The 24,523-nt window shown below is 39.9% G+C and overlaps 1 protein-coding gene across 3 annotated transcripts in view; it reads right to left on the bottom strand.

Moving 5' to 3' along the window:
- HOOK3 (hook microtubule tethering protein 3) overlaps nt 1-24,523 on the bottom strand; it is a 134,143-nt gene that overhangs the window by 70,840 nt on the left and 38,780 nt on the right. For all 3 annotated transcript variants that reach the window (XM_003269653.4, XM_030817209.1, XM_030817210.1), the window contains exons 5-7: nt 16,043-16,175; nt 9,024-9,091; nt 2,032-2,094 (exon numbers count right to left, since the gene is read on the bottom strand). In XM_003269653.4, the coding sequence (XP_003269701.1) occupies nt 2,032-2,094; nt 9,024-9,091; nt 16,043-16,175 (264 nt within the window). The remainder of the gene's footprint in view (nt 1-2,031; nt 2,095-9,023; nt 9,092-16,042; nt 16,176-24,523) is intronic.

Genomic DNA, 24,523 nt, shown 5'->3' with positions numbered 1-24,523 from the left:
TGGTAACAATTAATAATTCATATATTCAACACAGAATTAAAACATTTCCCCCCTTTCTTTCCTAAAGAGCGAAGGGTGCAAGAGGAAATCAAGAATCCTGTGGAAGGGTACAAAGACAGCACTTTTAACTTTAAATTAATTTCTTTTACTCTAAGTCTTGTTTTTTCCGTCCTTTGAATTTGGCTCATTCCCCATATCAAGTTTTCTTATGCATCTTTTTTGATCTAGACTACCTGGTTCTTGGTAAGGATAATTCTTTAATAACTGAGAAATTTTACCTTCGTAAAATATGTATGTGCTAGAGGAATAGGGATTTTAATTGTTAAAATATGCAGCTAGAACATTTCAACACAAGTGTTTTAGTCATATTAAAACCTCATGCTGGGGGATGGGGGAAGGAGAGTCATATTAAAACCTTATGGTAAGGCAAGGGGAGGGATACCATTAGGACAAATACCTAATGAGCGCGGGCCTTAAAACCTAGATGATGGGTTGATAGGTACAGCAAACCACCATGGCACATGTATACCTATGTAACAAACCTGCACATTCTGCACAGGTATCTCGGAAGTTAAAAAAAAAAAAAAAAACCTATCAAAAACTGTTGTGAAAATAGTTAGAACATGACGAAAATTTTGCATCTCCTGAGATTAAGAAAACAAAAATATTACTGAAGGAAAAAACCTTATGTTAATTTGTATAGCACCATTAAAAAATTTGTTTACTCTCAACATAAACCAAACATTCCTGAGTTGTATCTCATTACTATATAAACTCTAAATTAGCAAAGTATGAAAAAAATTGATTAAAAGAAAATTTTATTGTCTCTTCATTTCATGTGACCAAACCTCTGTGTGGTAGATTAAAAAAAAATTAAAGCTTGGGTTAAAATTGCAACATGTCCAAAGATTTTCCTGCAAAACATTTAGAAACCATGAGGAGGAAGTGAAAGAAGACAAAGAATACAAACATTTCTATTCATGTATTGCATGAGATGTACAAAATAGCTTGAACACAGAACCTGACAGTGTAATTAACACTTCATTAAGAAGCGATATTTAGGCCGGGCACGGTGGCTCACATCTGTAACCCCAGCACTTTGGGAGGCCAAGGCTGGCAGATCACAAGGTCAGGAGATCGAGACCATCCTGGCTAACATGGTGAAACCCCGTCTCTACTAAAAATACAAAAAAAAATTAGCTGGTCATGGTGGCAGGCGCCTGTAGTCCCAGCTACTTGGGAGGCTGAGGCAGCAGAATGGTGAGAACCCAGGAGGTGAAGCTTGCAGTGAGCCGAGATTGCACCACTGCACTCCAGCCTGGGCGACAGACCAAGACTCTGTCTCAAACAAACAAACAAAAAAAAAAAAAAAAAAAAAGGAAGCAATATTTAAAAGTACAAAGTAACTTTTCTGTTAAAATCACAAAAATACATTGCAGGATTCCTTTAAAAATACAGTAGTTCTTTAGAGCATTTAATTATTCACTACTTCACAGAAATGAGGGGTGGGATCGAGAAGACATCTTCAACTGACAAAAGAAAATAAAAGGTAAGTATTTGTTGCATTATATACAAACCATAAAAATAAATTCATATCATTTTCCAGGAATTTGACATGTCATTTTATATTTCATTTTACGAGAAAATGACATGAACTTATTCTTATGATTCATATAATCATAAGCTGTAACATCTATTGTGTTAAATGTGGCACACTGATATCACTAACAGAAAAATAAAAATTCATGACTAGAAAACAGGAGTCACAATAAACTAAAAAAATTAATCTATTTCAAAGTAGGTTATGCAACAGCATTTTAATTGCAAATGCATTTTATTACAAATTATAAACTTAATTATAAATGTGTAAATTCCATTAGTAAAAAAGCTTATGTTTTTAAAATTTTAGGTAAAATATGAAGAATTAAACCAATATAATCCAAAAGCAATTTTAACCCATTCTTCTCATTAACATCTGAAGCTTATCCTTTTCAACCTTTTCATGAATAAAAACAATGTATAATTATATACCTGACGATCAAGGTCAACATAGGCATCATTTCCAGCAGAGACAGGAGATTCCTTACTCATCAGCTGAAATCAAGATTTAAATGATTATAACTATGAGGCAAAAAAGACATTCTACATAAAATACTTGACATAAGAAAATGAATACCCAGCCACTATAGAAATTAAAAATTAAAATGAAAACACACATGTAAAACACTTTACATTAAAGCTTCTGAGTCTGGAACTTTTTTTGTCCCCACTCCAGAATAATGCCTTCATTTAAAATTAGAGGGCTGGGCGCGCATGGTGGCTCACGCCTGTAATCCCTGCACTTTGGGAGGCCGAGGTGGGCGGATCATGAGGTTAGGAGTTCAAGACCAGCCTGACCAACATGGTAAAACCCGTCTCTACTAAAAATACAAAAATTAGCTGGGTGTGGTGGCGCCTGCCTGTAATCCAGCTACTCAGGAGGCTGAGGCAGTAGAATCGCTTGAACCTGGGAGGTGGAGGTTGCAGTGAGCCGAGATGGCGCCACTGCACTCCAGCCTGAGCAACAGGGCGAGACTCCTCTCAAAAAACAAAAATAAATAAATAAAATAAACAAATAAATACATAAATAAAATTAGAGGGCTGTCAGCACCATAACACAGGGCAAGAGAAAAAAAAGTAAATAAAATAATAAATTGAATTAGAGGTCTAAATTCTGATGCTCATTTTCACCGCAAGCCTGGTAATAAGAATCTAGTATTACTTATTCTTATCACAAAAATGACAAATCATTAAAATTAAAATGTGGCTACATACTTAAAAATAGTGGCTTCTCACTAAAAATAGCAATACTATTTATTTCTAAAGAATAAATGTGGACAACATCAGTATTAGCGAAAATTACTGGCTAATGTTTAATGATAACACACACATACACACACTGATGCCCTAACCCTTATGTTGCAAAGAGAGAAGATCCGGAGATCTTCTGGATCTCTGGGGAGAAGGGAACAGAATTCTGGTTATGACAACTGTCAGAGAGAGACTCAAATGGCCCCAGTCTTCTATTGCTTCCTTCTTATATTCTGTTTTAAAGACAAAAGGGAGAGGGGCCGGGCGCGGTGGCTCACGCCTGTAATCCCAGCACTTTGAGAGGCTGAGGCGGGCGGATCACGAGGTCAGGAGATCGAGACCATCCTGGCTAACACAGTGAAACCCCGTCTCTACTAAAAATACAAAAAATTAGCCGGGCGAGGTGGCGGGCGCCTGTAGTCCCAGCTACTCGGGAGGCTGAGGCAGGAGAATGGCGTGAACCCCCGGGGGGCGGAGCCTGCAGTGAGCCGAGATCGCGCCACTGCACTCCAGCCTGGGCAACAGCAAGACTCTGTCTCCAAAAAAAAAAAAAAAAAAAAAAAGACAAAAGGGAGAGGGACAATCAGTAATGTGGGGATGTATAACTAGGTGTGGTGGTACGCGTCCTTTAGTTCCAGCTACTAGGGAGGCTGGGGTGGATGGAATGCTTGAGCCCAGGAGTTGGAGAATATTGTGATCACACCTGTGAATAGCCACTGCACTCTAGCCTGGGCGATGTAACAAGACCACATCTCTTAAAAGAAAAACAGGCATAGGGATGTACTGTTGAGATCTTGTGATTCTAGCAACAACTCTCAATAAAAATCTAGGTATCCTACTCTGAGCACAACCATCTCTCATCGTAGGCCTCTCATTAAATTTTATCTGTTCCTCAACATCAGGAAGACTTCTGGGCCCCATCCCTCTGTACTTTCTCCTTGTCTTTCAGTCTTAGCCCACCGTTTCACTTTCTTCCTCACTTAGCTCAGACTTGATAGTGAACACAGTTGATTTTGCCTGCCTAAAGTTTACTCCTGCTTCTTCTGCTAACATTGTCTACCATTGTCCCCTCCCTAATTTCGATTCCTAGGTTCATTTGCTTAATCAATTTTTTTTCTCTAGATTTCATGTCTTTCTATGACTTTTGTCAATATTCTATACTCTCCTCTTACCTCATTTTTTCTTACTGGCAAAATCTCAATCCAAGATTAATCCAGCTACAACTGCCTATATGCTACCTATACCCTGACTGCTAAAGTCATCCCACAGTATAGATGGGGAACTAGTTCTAGGACTCAGGGATATACCAACATGCACACACACTCAAGTCCCATAGGTGGCCCCGCAGAACCTCCCTATGTGAAAAGTTGGTCTCTGCACATGTGAGTTTCACATCCTGCAAAGACTGTATATTCCATCTGTGATTGGTTGTAAAAAAAAAAAAACTGCACAAAAGTAGACCTGTGCAATCCAAACCTGCATAAAAGTAGACCTGTGTTGTTTAAGGGTCAACTGTATTGAGAGGGTAAAAAAAATTTAAAAACCACAAAACTGGTGTCACTATTAATAAAGTTTCCAATCTCAACTGGGCCTTCAGTGCTACTCAAAAAGCATAGCTGTTTTCCCCAGCCAGCAGCCTCATTTTCATCAGAGATTATTCCACACTGTTTCTGCTTCTCGAACCTCACCAACTCACCCACACTCATCATCAGACTATCTTGCCTTCAGATAAGAATTTCCCATACCCTAATTTACAAACTTAGTGACAGGCACGCCCACCCCTTCCTTTCTTCATTTCTGTTACAACACAAGGGCTCTTCTTCTCACCCAAGGCTAATCCCCAACTGTGCTTTCAACTCCATCTCTTCCAGCATCTCCTATGAGATTTATGTTTTGTGAGGCAAGAGACCATGTCTATCTTTTTCATGGTTGTATCCCTAGTGCTGACTACAGTGCTTGGTACATACTGGGTACTCAATAAGTATTTGCTAAATGAATATGCAAATAATAGACATATTAAAAATCTAATTTGGATTCTCTTTTACATACAACTTTATATCTTATTCTGGTCATTTGACATTTAAAATTTTTTCCTTCTGTCCTAAGATGCTCTTTTACACATTTTTATCAACTAAGTAATATTCCATCATATGGACGTACCACAATTTAAACACTAGCTTACTAATGGATATACCTTGTTTTTACACTTCTGTTAATATAAAATAGTCTGATAAACATTGTTGTGTCCAGTCTTGGTCTGAGTTTTTAAATAATTCCTTGCGATAGGTTCACAGACAGTCACTTGGTCACAGACTTAATTTAAAAAACATTCCTGGTTATAGATATACCACCTGTTAATATAGAAAAATTTAAAAATATAGAAAAGGGTAAAGAAAATTCAGCTATTTGGAGAGTTAACATTAAGTAAGTTTGTTTTCCCTCATCTTAATTTTTATTTTTAACAGAAATGGGATCATATTGTTCACGTGCTTTCTATCTACCTTTTTAAACCTGATATGAGCTTTCCCTTATGTCATTAAATATTTTTCAAAGATATGCTTCAATGCCTAGGTAATATGCCAGTATACTGGTACACCATAATTTATTTATCCATTGCCCTACCGCTGGGTAGTTATTTCTAATGCTTCAGTACTAGGAAATAATACTGAAGCACACTATATTGAGGGATACAGCACAATGGTTGTAGGTATGGGCTCTGCACTCTTAGACCTGAGTGCTATCTCGGTCACTACTTCCTATGTGAACCTAAGCAAGTTACTCAAACTCTCTGTTTCTTTTTATAAAATGAAGACACTAATATACACCTCACAGGACTGTACTGAATTTTCCTTTATACTGTGATAAATATACATAACAAAAATTGCCATTTTAACCACTTTAAGTATAAGTTCAGAGGCATTAATTGCAAGTGTACAGAAATTTAAATGGAATTTGTTAACAAATGGAAATTGCTTAGTCACAGCCCAATCTAGTATATAGGAGATGCTAGATAAATGCTTGTTATGACTACTATTATGTATCTTTGTATTTTACTTTTTTTTTTTTTTTTGAGATGGAGTCTCGCACTATCACCCAGGCTGGAGTGCAGTGGCACAATCTCGGCTCACTATAACCTCCGCCTCCCAGGTTCAAGCGATTCTCCTGCCTCAGCCACCCAAGTAGCTGGGATTACAGGTACGTGCCACCACGCCCGGCTAATATTTGTATTTTGAGTAGAGACGGGGTTTCACTGTGTTGGTTGGGCTGGTCTTGAACTCCTGACCTCGTGATCCACCCACCTCAACCTCCCAACGTGCTGGGATTACAGGCGTGAGCCACCACGCCTGGCCATATTTTACATTTTTTTTTAAGGATAAATTCCTAAAAGTGGAATTACAGGATCCACTACACTAAGGCAGAATGGTTGGCGGTCCTCTTATTCTTTTCCCTGCTCTTGCTTAGTAACAGAAGCCTGGAATTTTGGTTGGGTCCATGACTATCTAGAATAAAGACCCCCCTTTCCCAGACTCCCCCATGTGGCTAGGTGGATATCTGGCTAACAGGAGTGAGAATTCCTGCAAATTTACTTGCAGGAGGTGGATAACTCTTTCCTCAATCCTTTCTGCTGGCTAGAAATATAAACGTGAAAGCCAGCACTGAACCACTAGCTGGGAATCATGTATTAAGAACGGCACAGCAGCAAGATGGAAGAAAGCTGGGTTCCTGATGACTATAGAGCCTCCACACCAACCTAGGACCACTTGAGAGCAAATTAAACTCATATCCTGCTTGGGTAACTGTAGTTTTGGTATTTTAACATGACCAATCTAATCTTATATGATATAAAAAGGGATAACATTTTTAAGGATATACCAGTGTGCATTCCTGCCATCAGTGCTGACTGCTAAACCAATGCACTCTTTAGAAGCTTTGCTGGGTAATAAAGAATTTCCCTAGAGATAGGAGTTGTCTTTGCTATTCACAGTGGGCCCTTAGATAGTTTAAGCTAAGGAGATGACTGCAGATGGGAGCTGGCCACTCCAGAAAGACCATCATGTGATTAGAAGGTTGGGGCTTTGTTATCGGCCTGACCTCTGGGAAACAAAGGAGGCTGAAAATTGATTTGGAAATCATGGTCACTGATTCAATCAAACATACCCATGTAATGAAACCCCAGTAAAGAATCTGGATATAAAGGCTCAGGTAAGCTTCTCTGGTTGGCAATACTCTACATATTGCTACCATGGGGCGGGGACAAAACAAACTACATGTGGGACCTTCCCTGACCTCACCGTATGCATTTTTTGGTTTAACAGAAACTTAACAATCCAGAAATGCATTTAATTTGATTTGTATCCATTTGCTGAAATAAAGCTGTTATCATTCCTGACTTCTGTGAGTTGTTCTAGTAAATTACAGAATGTGTGGGGATAGTGGGAATCCTTGAATTTGTAGGCAGTTGGTCAGATGACAGGGTGGCCTGGAGACCCCTGAGCCTGGAGCTGGTGTCTGAACTGTGGGCAGTCTGTGGAGAGTGATACCTTTAAATCTGTGAAGTTTGGCCCAACTTTGGGTAGTTGGTGTCAGAAGTCATTGCAAGATTTTTTAAGCACAATTTCATCTTAATTTGCATTTAATTGAATATTTTTCATGTTTTTCTTTTGTATTTTTCTTTTTTTGAGACGGAGTCTCGCTGTCGCCACTCTGGAGTACAGTGGTGCGATCTCAGCTCACTCCAACCTCTGCCTCCTAGGTTCAAGTGATTTTCCTGCCTCAGCCTCCCGAGAAGCTGGGACTACAGGCATGTGCCACCACGCCTGGATAATTTTTGTATTTTTAGTACAGACGAAGTTTCACCATGTTGGCCAGGATGGTCTCAATCTCTTGACCTTGTGATACGCCCATCTTGGCCTCCCAAACTGCTGGAATTACAGGTGTGAGGCCACCGCACTCGGCCTGTCTTCTGTATTTTTCTATGTTAGGTGCGTATTCATGTCCTGCATACACTTTCCTATTTCTCTTAAGGGTTTCTTCCACTGCTGTTATGATTAAAAACATTCTCACATCCTGAACTTGACTGGCTATTAGTCTCTGTTTTATTTTTACTTTTACAGTTTTATGTTTTACATTTAAAACGTAAATATTCATCTAGAAATTGCTTTGGGAATGGCTGGAGGTGAAGATCTATTTTCTGCCAAACAGGAAACCACCAGTTAAGTGTGAGGAAGACTGCTGCCTTAAGATAGATATTATTTGGCCAGGCGCCGTGGCTCACACCTATAATCCTAGCACTTTGGGAGGTTGGGGAGGGCAGATCACCTGAGGTTCAGGAGTTCGAGACCAGCCTGACCAATACGGTGAAACCCCATCTCTATTAAAAATACAAAAACTAGCCAGGCGTGGTGGCATGTGCCTATAGTCCCAGCTACTGAGGAGGCTGAGACAGGAGAACTGCTTGAACCTGGGTGGCGGAAGTTGCAGTGAGCCGAGATCACACCGTTGCACTCCAGCCTGGACGACAGAGTAAGACTCGGTCCAACAAATAAATAAATAAATAATAGATATTATTTATTATTAGCTTTAGGAATTAGTCTGCTATTACTATTTCATTAAGGGCACTTTAAAAAATTAGGAATAGTTGGCCGGGCGTGGTGGCTCACACCTGTTATCCCAGCACTTTGGGAGGCCAAGGTGGGCAGATCATGAGGTCAGGAGATCGAGACCATTCTGGCTAACAAAGTGAAACCCCATCTTTACTAAAAATACAAAAAATTAGCTGGGTGTGGTGGCACATACCTGTAGTCCCAGCTACTCGGGAGGCTGAAGCAGGAGAATCACTTGAACCCAGGAGGCGGAAGTTGCAGTGAGCCCAGATCGCACCACTGCACTCTAGCCTGGGTGACAGAGCGAGACTCCGTCTCAAAAAAAAAAAAAAAATTTAGGAATAGTTATATCTATACCTGCAAAATAAATGTTTAAGATTTAAATAAAATTGGAAAATTTAAATGAGTATGATTTTTTAGAATAAAAACAAGAAAAGTTATATCATAAATGCAAAGTAAAAACTCTTTAAAATGAGGAGAATCTCTTTTAAAATTTTCTACTTGTATTATTCATACTCATGTTTACTCCTTTAATTTTTCATAAACTATAAGCATGAAGCTCCAACATACCTCTTGAATGGCTGTCATGACAACATGTTGAACAGATTCCTCCATCATCATAATGGCTTGGATGTACTCTGAAAACAAGAACAATCTGGAATGTCACTGTTCAAGTTAAAGATGGTCAAGGGAATCAAGGCTCATACTTCATAAATTCTTATAAGTCGTTTCCCTGTGTTTTGATTCCTCCTAGGAATCCCACATATACCATTAAATGTATTGGTAAAGTCTGAAAATCACACTATTTATCTTTCCTTAAGATCTTTTCTTTCCTTTTCAACATTCCTTCTAAAGTTGAGGCTACAGCTACAGGTCACGAGAATGGAATATTGGCATGAGTATGTGCCAATGTAAAACGATGAAATGGTAAAGCCTGAAATCAGGATGGAAAAATCTCTGTATTACTTTTTTCTAAAATCTAAAAATTATCTTTCACATTACTCTTTGCTACACAGTTAAAAGAAAACTTTGAACTCTGTGCTTTATTTTTATGTGACATAAACGTGCTGCATTATTCTGCCTTAATATTTCCTTTTTTTTTTTAAGATGGAGTCTCACTCTGTCTCCAGGCTGGAGTGCAGTGGCGCCATCTCGCCTCACTGCAACCTCTGCCTCCCCGGGTTCACGCGATTCTCCTGCCTCAGCCTCCCGAGTAGCTGGGACTACAGGCGTGCGCCACCACGCCCAACTAATTTTTGTATTTTAGTAGAGACCAGGTTTCACCATGTTGGCCAGGATGGTCTCGATTTCTTGACCTCGTGATCCGCCTGCCTCGGCCTCCCAAAGTGCTGGGATTACAGGCATGAGCCACCACGCCCAGCTTGCCTTAATATTTTCTTCTACAGTAAACAAAGAAAATGAAACTGAGAGCTGCTTAGGACAAAGAATTGCGACAAATTTAAGATACAAATTGATACCATAGTTAAACAAATATTGTATAATCCCAGGCTTTAAAATAATTATTGACTGGTCTAAGGGTAGTGAGTTATCACAACTGACTGTTCACAGTTACAGATGGAACTCCTTGTTCTACTACTTCCCCCTTCTCACTAAGGCACTTGACCGGTCAAACACAAAAAATAAAATGATTCACACCTCCAATAAGCTAAAGCAGCAAACTCCATCAATCTCATCCTCACCAATGCCAAAAAATAGAAAGATCTCTTTCTTCTTAGTAATGACAAACTTGAAAATAATTTCTTGCCTTTGCAATAAGAAACATGTAAAAGAGTAAAGTAATTAGGAAATTTTAGGCTCAACCTACCTCTCCAACCCCATACATCCAAACAACATGTACAATAAAAATCTCACTCCTTGAGGCAGTATACGAAGGGGTCTTACCATGAAACTTTCAAAGTACTCTTTTGACAAGAGATTCACGTATTTGAAATGACAACTGTAATCGTCTACCCAACAGAGGATTTAAAATAAATGAGGTATTTTTACAATACTATTAAATTATGACTTCTGGTTAATGCTAAAGCTTTAGTTTATCAGAAACATGTTTTTAAGGAAGTATTGTCCTAAGGCTACTTGTACCCAATCAATTGTTTGTTCATAAGTACAAATATACATAACACAACTAAATCATAGGCATTGTTCTTAGGCCAATAGGAATATCATAACTTAATCACTAGTCAAAAAAGAATTCCTTTAGTCTGAGCTCAATTTTTGGTTTTGTTTTCTTAATGAGAATCACCCTATGAGTATTGGAATACAGAAAGGGAGCTTTTAGATGTTCTGTTCAAAAGTATCAAACACAGAATTTAATGGCTATGGAGAAACCAGCATAGGTAGGTTGACTAAACAGCTCTAAAAGTAAGACTGTGAACATGGAAGAGAAGAAGCAGTGGCACTGATAATGGGAAAGGAGAATTTAATGACAGCCTATTGAAAGTGAAGGAAATAACAGTGGACTTGAGGAGTGAGGGGTTAGTAGGTGTGAGAGGGGAAGCGTTAGTTAAGAAGCGGTGTTGCCACGTCAAGGCCCTTCCCCGCGAACACCGTAAAATGCTAAATGATAAAATGATGATGAGAACTAAATTACTGTACAGTTTTCTAAACAAAAAAATTTACGAATCTTTAAAAGTCCAAAATACAAATGATATGCTATTACTGGGTGTGTGTCTATGAGGCAATGCTGGAGAATGAGGTTTGCTATGTGAGGTAGCTTATCCTGAAGCCTTCACTGTGTAAAATTCACAGCATAGTTTATCACAGGGAGTATTAAGTTTAAATTAAATGTGGAAGAAACATGAGTTTTTTGTCCTTGTCTAGCCTCTCACAGGTAGGAAGTATTGGGCAAGTCACATAACACTTACAAGTCCCAGCTTCCTAGTCTGTAAAAAGCATTTTTTGGTACCAGAGAGAAGGGAAATAATAAATAACTATTATTAGTGTGTCTTCTACTACTAATCTTTGTTTTTTCAAATTTACCACCATTTGATTTGCCCCAATTTAAGAAGATAGCCAAGATAAATGTGCACTGAGTCAACATCCCTAGCAGATGCTCCTCACTTCTTCTAATTAGGAAACACATTTAAACATAAGCCCCTTTTAATCTGTACACTGCTTTATGGAGTACAAAGCACACACACACACACACACACACACACACACAGACACACACACACAATTTCATTCACTCCTCATGACAACCAGCTTTTACATCCTTATTTTGCAGACAAGGACACAGGCTGAGTATCTCATCCCAAGCGAGTCAGGTAGTAAACAGCAGAACTGCTTTAGTGAGTTTTACGTTATATACCATAAATATGCAGTGACAGCTAATATTTTACCACTCAGACACTCATGTACTCGATTCTTAGCACTCTACTATGTTCCTGAGAGCAGAGGATGTCCTAAATCTAGACAAATGAGATGTTAAAATTTTTTTCAGTAAGTTTCCATCATTTATACAATTTTGGGGGGAAACTCAATCTAGGTGTTTCTACAGAACATTTGGTCTGAGTGAGAACTTCAATAAATATTATAATTGACTATCTTCTTTCCCATAGGAATATGCATATAGGTAACATCTTTGTCTTTTCCTAGTCCTATTCTGTAGTAAATATAATTAGCTGACTCTCAACAGTTATGCACTTCCAAAGACCCCTACATATTAAGAATTCCAGAAGTCAATGAATTTCCTAAAAGGATACATAAGAAGTTATTATCTGATATCAATCAACTTCAATTAAATAATTTCTATTTTCCACCTTAAAATCAAAGCATCTACTCAAAAGATTTAATGTCTCAAATCTTAGATATACCAATCTCCTAATCTTTGACAGAACCCTTGTTAGACACTCCAGGAATATACATAGATCACAACTGCAGAAAATTCCATATTTGATTCTTGAGCTAAACTGAATAAGCAAACTAAAATTTACCTATAAGAAAATGGTGGCCGGGTGCTGTGGCTCATGCCTGTAATCCCAGTGCTTTGGGAGGCCAAGGCAGGCGGATCATGAGGTCAGGAGTTCGAGACCAGCTTGACCAACATGGTGAAACCCCATCTCTACTAAAAATACAAAAATTAGCGGGGCGTGGTGGCACATGCACCTGTAATCCCAGCTACTCAGGAGGCTGAGGCAGGAGAATTGCTTGAACCTGGGAGGCAGAGGTTGCAATGAGCTGAGATCACACCACTGCACTCCAGCCTGGGTGACAGAGCGAGAATCTGTCCCAAAAAAAAAAAAGAAAGAAAGAGAGAAAATGGTATGATAAAATAGGAATGGGGCTAGAGAGAAAGAAATACATTGTTTGAAAAAATACCGAATTGGAGACCTATAAAATTAGTCATAACTTCAAGAAAATAATGCTGTCTATTATTAAACTTACCATGGAACACCAAAAAAGTACAAACAACAAGTTAATAGAAATCTGTTTTGCACTACAAGGGGTAAATGGTGGGGAAACAAGAAAAAAACCTTTGGGCTTAAAAAAAAAATCCATCGTCTTCAACATAAGTAATAGTAACATACTGTGCTGTCATCACTTATAATAGCCCCTGTCTCCTGCCTAATTTTCCTTCATCCTTTTCTCACTATACTCCAATTATAGTGTGGTGGCTTTTTTAATTCCTCAGAGATAACCTAGGTCTTTCCTACATTCAGCTTCTACTATTTACATTACTCTTAATCCACTGTCTTCCATAGCTTTGCTTAAATGACTTCCCTGACCGCAAACCCAGGCTGTCCCCCTTTAAGCTGTAGCTGCGGAACACTCACCTCTGTGCTCATCATACGGGTATCTGTGGCATTATTTAATGTCCTTCCACTCAAGTTCCTTGAGGGCAGGCACTTGTCTGTTCTAACACTGTGTTCCTAGCCCCTAATGTAATGTATAAGTTCAATATTTATGAAATAAATTTAATATAGAAGAGAAAATGAATTTAGGGTAAAATTTATCTGCTTTATTGCACGATAAATTTGAACTGCAGCTTTTAGAAAACAAGTGATTTCTATGCAAATCAGTCGTTGTCAATAGAGGAAAAAAGCTATTTAAGATTAGATAAGCACTTTGGAAGAACTATAAAAAAGATATTAATTATATTATTATCTATATATCAAAGCTAGTCTTCAAGTAACTTCAACAAAGTTCAAATCTGTCAACTTGGACTTGCTGTACACATAAAAGTACACTTAACTAACAAAAACTGTAAATAAAAAGTTAACTTACTGAGAATAGCCTTCTCTAATTCTGTGTTAGTAGTTTTACTAATTTACATTCCACTTATTGATAAAATAAATATAATCATTGAACACCACCTAATGACATTTAAAAAATTGTGGCTACCTTAAAGTTCACAAAAGCACACGATAAAATAATTAAATGAAAATGTTTTAAAATACTAATATATAGGCTGGGGTGGTGGCTCATGCCTGTAATCCTAGCACTTTGGGAAGCCAAGGCGGGTGGATCACTTGAGGTCAGGAGTTTGAGACTAGCCTGACCAACATGATGAAACCCTGTCTCTACTAAAAACACAAAGCATTAGCCAGGCATGGTGGTGCACATCTGTAATCCCAGCTACTCAAGAGGCTGAGGCAGGAGAATCGCTTGAACCCGGGAGGCAGAAGTTGCAGTGAGCTGAGATCATACCACTGCACTCCAGCCTGGGCAACAGAGCAAGACTCCATCTCGAGAAAATAAAATAAAGTAGAATAAAATAAAATAAAATACTATATGTAAAACTTGTAATGTTTTCACATTTCCTAGTAATAACTAATGTTCTGTGAACCACTACTATGTGCAAGACACTGCACTGTTCTATATACATGATCTCATTTAGTTTCCACAATAACCTTAGGAGGTAGGTACTAGAATGCATCTCTATTTTACTAAAAAACTAAAATACAGAGGTTAAGTACCTACTCAATGTCCTTGAGATTGTCTGCGAGAGGTGGAAACGAGTTGAAATTCACGGGGTGAGGCACACTGCAGCTCATGCTCTTAATCTCATATTTCAATGTAATAATAATGATAGAATATATTGGGTTATTTCAGCTCTGGGAGCTTAAAATGGGGTATTTTAGATTGCAATACAAAGGACATGGGAAAAAATGAAAGTTTTCAGATTTACACGCTTAGCGAGAAATTTTTCTAGCAGTGATAGACACCATTAATTTATTTTATTATTATTTTTTTCTGAGAAAAAGTCTTGATCTATCGCCCAGGCTAGAGTGCAGTGGCGCAATCTTGGCTCACTGCAACCTCCACCTCCTGGATTCAAGTGATTCTCCTGCCTCAGCCTCACAAGTAGCTGGGATTACAGGCGCCCACCACCGCGCCCAGCTAATTTTTGTATTTTTAGTACAGATGGGGTTTCACCATCTTGGCCAGGCTGGTCTCAAACTCCTGACTTCGTGATCCACCTGCCTCAGCCTCCCAAAGTGCTGGGATTACAGGTGTGAGCCACTGCGCCCAGCCCCATTAATTTTACAAGCCTGTTTATCGATGTGAAAATTAATCCCAAGGTTTTCCAGGTTTTTCAATGTTTTCTTGCCAGAGTATGTTACTACAAACTATCCTGTGGTATTTTTCTCTTTTTTTGAGACAGGGTCTTGCTCTGTCGCCCAGGCTGGAGTGCAGTGATGCGATCTTGGCTCATTGCAACCTCCGCCTCCCAGGTTCAAGTGATTCTCATGCCTCAGACACCTGAGTAGCTGGGATTACAGGAGTCTGCCTCCACACTCAGCTAATTTTTTTTTTTTTCTAGTAGAGATGTGGTTTCACCATATTGGTCAGGCTGGTCTCCAACTCCTGGCCTCAAGTGATCCGCCCACCGTGGCCTCCCAAAGTGCTGGGATTACAGGCATGAGCCACCGTACCCAGCCTCCTGTGGTATTTCTAAGAGTTTTACAATTATTTAAAAATAAATGAAACAATATTGATATATGTAATACTATACTTTCCTTTAAAAGATAGTCAAGGCACCATCTAAAATTTAAGTCAGGGAGTAATTTCTTAAGGAAAAGTATCTGCCAGATTTTGGGGTAGGAAACCCAATTCAAAATTTCTTTTTATTATTTAAACATTGCATATAATGATACGCTTCCCTCTCTTTTTCCCCACAGTAAAGGCAAACTTGCAAATGTTTTCCAAATACAATATGCCTAAAAAAAGAAAAAGGAAAAGCTGAAAGCATCTGTTATAGATATATGTTGGGAAGGCAGACCTGAATATCTATTAAACTGCTGTATGTCTCTGCTCATTTTTTCCAGATTAGGTAGATGTTGTCAAATTAACAGCAAATTTCACTGCATTCAGTGTAGTTATCTACCCAAGGAATTATGTGGTATTGTACAAAAGAAAAAATATCACCCCAATCAAATTTATTTTAACGTGCAAAATTCATTTAGGCTTAAAAACAAATTACTAGTATAACTGTAGAAAATGGCATTCTTTGGGGGTGGCCTTAAACAGATGTTACTGTTGGTACTGGTGATTTATATATAAAATATAAAATATACATTACTTCCCTTCATTATTTTAAATGCAAACACTAACTTGAAACAAATTACCTTGCTTCTGTTCACAGTTCACAGCACAGCCTAAGATGAGCTGAAGCATCCTTCCAAGCTCTGCTGCATCAGAATGCTCCCCAATAAGGTTCACATCAGGAAGGGTAAAGTCATTAATTTGCTGTCCTAAAATCTGAATGGAGATAAAAGGATTATAATTGCATTTACATTTATATGACCAAAAAAAAGAAAAAAACTTGATCGAGGTTAGTTTGTTATTACCAGAAACTCATTGCCAAGGACAGAGTGATTATGTTCCATTTCACTCCCAATTTCTATTTTTACCTCCCATACCTAAATTATAACTATCTTGAGTCACAGCAACTTAGTCCCTACTCTGGTATGTGGCATGTACATCGAGCAAAAAAAACAAAAAACAAACAAACAAACAAACAAAAAAAACCCTGAGTACTCCAAGAAGAAATGGGTGTATACTCTTTGAAGAAGTAGAACTAAAAAGGTTATGAACTAGGGGGCACCAGAAAGAGCTGAGATTAAATATAAATTCATGTCCCCAACAGTAAGGTTCTCACTAGCCACCTTCACTCCATTTGATTCCCAAAACACTGGCAGCAAAATACCTACGTCAGGAAGGAGCATGAAGGATTTCTTTACACGGAAATTGACTGTTCCCACATGCAATGATTCATATGCAGACAAATGGGCAGGTCTCTGCCTGACAATCCTACAGTGAAATGTACCACTCAAAAAGCACCCCCAACTCAGATTCCAATCAGCTTTTGATAGTGGTTTACTTTTAAATGTCAACAAACAACCAAGGACCATTAAAACATTTGAGAAGTCTCCAACATTAAAAATAGGCAAAAACAATGAAAGCAAACTCAGAAAAAAGCAAATAATGAAGCAAATGAAAGAAAATAAAATTTTAAACATCCTATAACTAGATGTACATACAGGTGGTAAAACTATCAACACAAACAAGAAAATAATTACTTAAAAAGCTGGGAATCATGGTTTTCCCTGGATAGGAGGTGAGGAAAGAGGTTGTGATCAAGAAGGTAAACACAAGCCCTGGTAGGTGCTGGTGACATTCAACCGACCTATGTTACATAGTTGTTCACTTCACAATTACCTTTAAAATGTACATATACATGTGGTAAGCTTTTCTGAATGTACGTTTATTCTACAATGAAAAAGTAATGTGGGTTTTGGAGGAGCGGGACTGGTATTTTACTTTTTATTTTTTTGAGATGGAGTTTCGCTCTTGTTGCCCAGGCTGGAGTGCAATGGCATGATCTCGGCTCACTGCAAACTCCCAAGTTCAAGCGATTCTCCTGCCTCAGCCTCTCAAGTAGCTGGGATTACAGCCATGTGCCACCACACCCAGCTAATTTTGTATTTTTAGTAGAGACGGGATTTCCCCATGTTGGTCAGGCTGGTCTCAAACTCCTGACCTCAAGTAATCCAACTGCCTGGCCTCCGAAAGTGCTGAGATTACAGGTGTGAGCCACCGTACTTGGCCAAGGGATTGGTATTTTAGATGGATGGTCAAAGAAGCCCTCTACGCTAAGTTAAAAACTGAGCAGAATCCTGGAATGAAGAGGTAGACCATACAGTTATAGGTGGGGAGATACAACACAGAGGTTACCATGGGCAAAGTCGTGAGGGAGGAGTGCACTTGATAAACTCCAAGAACAGCAGGGTCAGTATGGCTGGGAAAGGAGTGGAAGACAAGGTCCAGGGGTTAGGATGGGGGAGGCATGTCACTTAGGTCCTCATAAGTTATGTCAAAGATGTGAGTTTTATTCTAAATAATAAGGAAAACAAATTGAATTAAATGAATAGAAATATACCACCAACCAGATTAAATTAAATTTTTCTCCTTGAATAGGAAAATCAATTCCTAGAAGGATATAAAAGAAAATACTGGCCAGACACAGTGGCTCATGCCTTTTTTTTTTTTTTTTTGAGACAGAGTCTCGCTCTGTCACCCAGGCTGGAGTGCAGTGGTACAATCTTGGCTCACTGCAACCTCTGCCTCCCAGGTTCACACCATTCTCGTGCCTCAGCCTCCTGAGTAGCTGGGACTACAAGCGCCCACCATCACACCCACCTAATTTCTTTTTGTATTTTTAGTAGAGATGGGGTTTCACCGTGTTAGCCAGGATGGTCTAGATATCCTGACCTCGTGATCTGCCTGCCTCAGCCTCCCAAAGTGCTGGGATTACAGGTGTGAGCCACCGTGCCCAGCCGGCTCACGCCTTTAATCCCAGCACTTCAGGAGGCCGAGGCAGGCAGATCACCTGAGGTCAGGAGTTTGAGACCAGCCTGACCAATATGGTAAAATCTCGTCTCTACTAAAAATACAAAAACGAGTTGGGTGTGGTGGCAGGCGACTGTGGTCCCAGCTACTTGGGAGGCCAAGACAGGAGAATTGCTTGAACCTGGGAGGCAGAGGTTGCCAGTGAGCCGAGATCGTGCCACTGCACTCACTCCGGCCTGGGTGACAGAGCGAGACTCCGTCTCAAAAATAAGTAAATAAATACATAAATAAATAAAATAAACAAAATGAAAAGACCAAACCTATGTTTGATTGGTGTACCTGAAACTGACAGGGAGAATGGAACCAAGTTGGAAAACACTCTGCAGGGTATTATCTAGGAAAACTTCCCCAACCTAGCAAAACAGGCCAATGTTCAAATTCAGGAAATCCAGAGAACACCACAAAGATATTCCTCAAGAAGAGCAACCCCAAGACACATAATCGTCAGATTCACCAAGGTTGAAATGAAGAAAAAAATGTTAAGGGCATCCAGAGAGAAAGGTCGGGTTGCCCACAAAGGGAAGCCTGTCAGACTAACAGCAGATCTCTCTTCAGAAACCTGACAAGCTAGAAGAGAGTGGGGGCCAATATTCAACATTCCTAAAGAAAAGCATTTTCAACCCAGAATTTCATACCCAGCCAAACTAAGCTTCATAAGCGAAGGAGAAATAAAATCCTTTACAGACAAGCAAATGCTGAGAGATTTTGTCACCACCAGGCCTGCCTTACAAGAGCTCCTGAAGGAAGCACTAAATACGGCAAGGAAAAACTGGTACCAGCCACTGCAAAAACATACCAAATTGTAAAGACCATCAACACTATGAAGAAACTGCATCAACTAATAGGCAAAATAACCATTAGCATCATAATGACAGGATCAAATTCACACATAACAATATTAACCTTAAATGTAAATGGGCTAAATGCCCCAATTTAAAGGCACAGACTAGCAAATTGGATGAAGAGTCAAGACCCATCAATGTGCTGTATTCAGGAAACTCACCTCACATGCAAAGACACACATAGGCTCAAAATAAAGGGATGCAGGAAGATTTACCAAGCAAATGGAAAGCAAAAAAAAAAAAAAAAAAAAAAAAAAAAAAAAGCAGGGGTTGCAATACTAGTCTCTGATAAAACAGACTTTAAACCACCAAAGATCAAAAGAGACAAAGAATGCCATTACATAATGGTAAACGGATCAATTCAACAAGAAGAGCTAGCTATCCTAAATATATATGCACCCAAAACAGGAGCACCCAGATTCATAAAGCAAGTCCTTAGAGATCTACAAAGAGACTTAGACTCCCATACAACAATAGTGGGAGACTTTAACACCCCACTGTCAATATTAGATCAACGAGACAAAAAATTAACAAGGATATTCAGGACTTGAACTCAGCTCTGGACCAAGCAGACCTAATAGACATCTACAGAACTCTCCATCCCGTATCAACAGAATATACATTCTTCTCAGCACCACATCGCACTTATTCTAAAATTGACCACATAATTGGAAGTAAAACACTCCTCAGTAAATGCAAAAGAACAGAAATCATAACAGTTTCTCAGACCACAATACAATCAGATTAGAACTGAGGATTAAGAAACTCATTCAAAACCGCACAACTACATGGAAACTGAACAACCTGCTCCTGAATGACTACTGGGCACGTAACGAAATTCAGGCAGAAATAAGTAAGTTCTTTGAAACAAATGAGAACAAAGACACAATGTACCAGAATCTCTGGGACACAGCTAAAGCAGTGTTTAGAGGGAAATTTATAGCACTAAATGCCCATAGGAGAAAGCAGGAAAGATCTGAAATCGACACCCTAACATCACAATCAAAAGAACTAGAGAAGCAAGAGCAAACAAATTCAAAAGCTAGCAGAAGACAAGAAATAACTAAGATCAGAGCAGAACTGAAGGAGACAGAGACACAAAAAACCCTTCAAAAAAAAAAATCAATGAATCCAGGAGCTGGGTTTTTTTAAAAGATTAACAAAATAGACCACTAGCCAGACTAATAAGAAGAAAAGAGAGAAGAATCAAATAGACACAATAAAAAATGATAAATAGGATATCACCACTGATCCCACAGAAATACAAACTACCATCAGAGAATACTGTAAACACCTCTACGCAAATAAACTAGAAAATCTAGAAGAAATGGATAAATTCCTAGATACATACATCCTCCCAAGACTAAACCAGAAAAGAAGACAAATCCCTGAATACACCAATAACAAGTTCTGAAATTAAGGCAGTAATACCTTACCAACCAAAAAAAGCCCAGGAGATGGATTCACAGCTGAATTCTACCAGAGGTACAAAGAGGGGCTGGTACCATTCCTTCTGAAACTATTCCAAACAACAGAAAAAGAGGTACTCCTCCCTAACTCATTTTACGAGGCCAGTATCATCCTGACACCAAAACCTGACAGAGACACAACAAAAAAAGAAAATTTCAGGCCAATATCTCTGATGAACATCGATGCAAAAATCCTCAATAAAATACTGACAAACTGAATCCAGCAGCACATCAAAAAGCTTATCCACCACCATCAAGTTGGCTTCATCCCTGGGATGTAAGGCTGGTTCAACATACTCAAATCAGTAAACGTAATACATCACATAAACAGAATCAATGACAAAAACCATAGGATTATCTCAATAGATGCAGAAAAGGCCTTCGATAAAATTCAACACCCCTTCATGCTAAAAACTCTCAATAAACTAGGTATTGATGGAATGTATCTCAAAATAATAGGAGCTATTTATGACAAACCCACAGCCAATATCATACTGAATGGGCAAAAGCTGGAAGCATTCCCTTTGAAAACTGGCACAAGACAAGGATGTCCTCTCTCACCACTCCTATTCAACATAGTATTGGAAGTCCTGGCCAGGGCAATCAGGCAAGAGAAAGAAATAAAGGATATTCAAATAGGAAGAGAAGAAGCCAACTTGTCTCTGTTTGCAGATGACATGATTGTACATTTAGAAAACCCCATCGTCTCAGCCCAAAATCTCCTTAAGCTGATAAGCAACTTCAGCAAAGTCTCAGGATACAAAATCAATATGCAAAAATCACAAGCATTCCTATACACCAATAACAGACAAATAGCCAAATCACAAGTCAATTCACATTCGCAATTGCTACTAAGAGAATAAAATACCTAGGAATACACAACTTACAAGGGATGTGAAGGACCTCTTCAAGGAGAACTACAAACCACTGCTCAAGGAAATAAGAGAAGACACAAACAAATGAACAAATATTCCATGCTCATGGATAGCAAGAACCAATATCGTGAAAATGGCCATCCTGCCCAAAGCAATTTATAGATTCAATGGTATCCCCATACAGCTACCACTGACTTTCTTCAAAGAATTAGAAAAAACTACTTTAAATTTCATATGGAACCAAAAAAGAGCCAGTATAGCCAAGACAATCCTAAGCAAAAAGAACAAAGCTGGAGGCATCACAATATCTGACTTCAAACTATACTACAAGGCTACAGTAACCAAAACAGCATGGTACTGGTACCAAAGCAGATATACAGACCAATGGAACCGAACTGAGGCCTCAGAAATAATGCCACACATCTACAACCATCTGATCTTTGACAAACCTGACAAAAACAAGCAATGGGAAAAGGATTCCCTATTTAATAAATAGTGCTGGAAAAACTGGCTAGCCATATGCAGAAAACTGAAACTGGACCCCTTCCTTACACCTTATACAAAAATTAACTCAAGATGGATTAAAGACTTAAATGTAAGACCTAAAACCATAAAAACCCTAGAAGAAAACCTAGGCAACACCATTCAGGACATAGGCATGGGCAAAGACTTCATGACTAAAACACCAAAAGCAACTGCAACAAAAGCCAAAATTGACAAATGGGATCTAAGTAAACTAAAGAGCCTCTGCACAGCAAAAGAAACTATCATCAGAGTGAAAAGGCAACCTACAGAATGGGAGAAAATTTTTGCAATCTATCCATCTGACAAAGGGCTAATATCCAGAATCTACAAGGAACTTAAACAAATGTACAGGAAGAAATCAAACAACCCCATCAAAAAGTGGGCAAAGGTTATGAACAGACACTTATCAAAAGAAGACATTTATATGGCCAATAAACATGAAAAATAGCTCACCATCATTGGTCATTAGAGAAATGCAAATCAAAACCACAATGAGATACCATCTCACACCAGTTAGAATGGCGATCATTAAAAAGTAAGGAAACAATAGATGTTGGAGAGGATATGGAGAAATAGGAATGCTTTTACACGGTTGGTGGGAGTGTAAATTAGTTCAACCATTGTGGAAGACAGTGTGGCGATTCCTCAAGGATCTAGAACCAGAAATATCATTTGACCCAGCAATCCCATTACTGGGTATATACCCAAAGGATTATAAATCAATCTACTATAAAGACATGCACACATTTATTGCAGCACTATTCACAATAGCAAAGACTTGGAACCAACCCAAATGCCCATCAATGATAGACTGGATTAAGAAAATGTGGCACATATACACCATGGAATACCATGCAGCCATAAAAAAGGATGAGTTCATGTCCTTTGCAGGGACATGGATGAAGCTCAGAAACCATCATTCTGAGCAAACTATCACAAGGACAGAAAACCAAACACCGCATGTTCTCACTCATGGGTGGGAATTGAACAGTGAGAACACATGAACACAGGGAGGGAACATCATCCACTGGAGCCTGTTGAGGGGGTGGGGGGCTAGGGGAGAGATAGCATTAGGAGAAATACCTAATATAGATGACGGGTTGATGGGTGCAGCAAACCACCATGGCACGTGTATAGCTATGTAATAAACCTGCATGTTCTGCACATGTATCTCAGAACTTAAAGTATAATAATTAAAAAAACATATGAAAGTAAAAAAAATCTATGATTAATATTCTCATAGAGATAAGAGAAACTATTATATTCATAAGCAAGAACAGGATATAAAAGTTACATTCAGAAAACAAAAAGCAGTCTTGCAAATTAAAAATGTGATAGCAGAAATGAAAAATTCAACAGGCAAGCTAGAAGAAGGTGTATAATCATCTCAGTAAGTACAGCAAAAACACAAGAGAGAAAATAAGAGAAAGGGTTACATAATTAAAGGATTAACCCACGAGGTTCAATAGCTAAATAGTTCAGAAAGAGGATAAAGTACAGAAAAATAAAGTGATAAAATAAATAATAATAAGAAGAAAATTCCTTCCTTCCTTCCTCCCTCCCTCCCTCCCTTCGTTCCCTCCTTTCTTTCTTTCTTTCTTTCCCTCTGTGGCCCAGGCTGCAATCTACTCGGCTTGCTGCTGCCCACGACGCGGACTGCCTGCGACTGCCACGCGCGCCACCACTGCCTGCATTTTCTCCTTTGCCTACAGGCCCGCGTTCGCCATGTTGGCCACGCTGGTCGCCGTCTCCTGACGACGACTGCTCTGCCCGCCTCAGCCTCCAGAGGTACTGGGACAGCAGACGCAGTCTCGCTCACCCGGTGCTCGGTGTGGCCCGGGCTGGAGTGCGGTGGCGTGGTCTGCACTCACAGCAGCCTCCGCCTCCCAGCCGCCTGCTTTGGCCTACCAGGGTGCTGGGATTGCAGGCCCTGCCCGGCCACCGCCCCGTCTGGGAGGTGGGGAGCGTCGCTGCCCGGCCGCCCCTCTGCCCGGCCTCCCCATCTGGGAAGTGAGGAGGGCTTCTGCCCGGCCGCCCCGTCTGGGAAATGAGGAGCGCCTCTGCCCGGCCGCCCCATCTGGGAAGTGAGGAGCGCCTCTGCCCGGCCACCCATCGTCTGGGAAGTGAGGAGCGCCTCGGCCCGGCCACCCACCGTCTGGGAAATCAGGAGCGCCTCTGCCCGGCCGCCCTGTCTGGGAAGTGAGGAGCGCCTCCGCCCGGCCACCCACCGTCTGGGAACTGAGGAGCGCCTCTGCCCGGCCACCCCGTCTGGGAAGTGAGGAGCGCCTCTGCCCGGCCGCCCCGTCTGGGAACTGAGGAGCGCCTCTGCCCGGCCGCCCCGTCTGGGAAGTCAGGAGCGCCTCTGCCCGGCCACCCATCGTCTGGGAAGTGAGGAGCGCCTCTGCCCGGCCACCCATCGTCTGGGAAGTGAGGAGCGCCTCTGCCCGGCCGCCCCGTCCAGGAGGAAGTGAGGAGCGCCTCTGCCC

The sequence above is a fragment of the Nomascus leucogenys genome, chromosome 8 (genome assembly GCF_006542625.1).
Source record: "Nomascus leucogenys isolate Asia chromosome 8, Asia_NLE_v1, whole genome shotgun sequence".
NCBI lineage: Eukaryota > Metazoa > Chordata > Mammalia > Primates > Hylobatidae > Nomascus > Nomascus leucogenys.
Note: the sequence above shows the minus strand (reverse complement) of the source record. Positions and strands in the feature narration are given on the sequence as shown.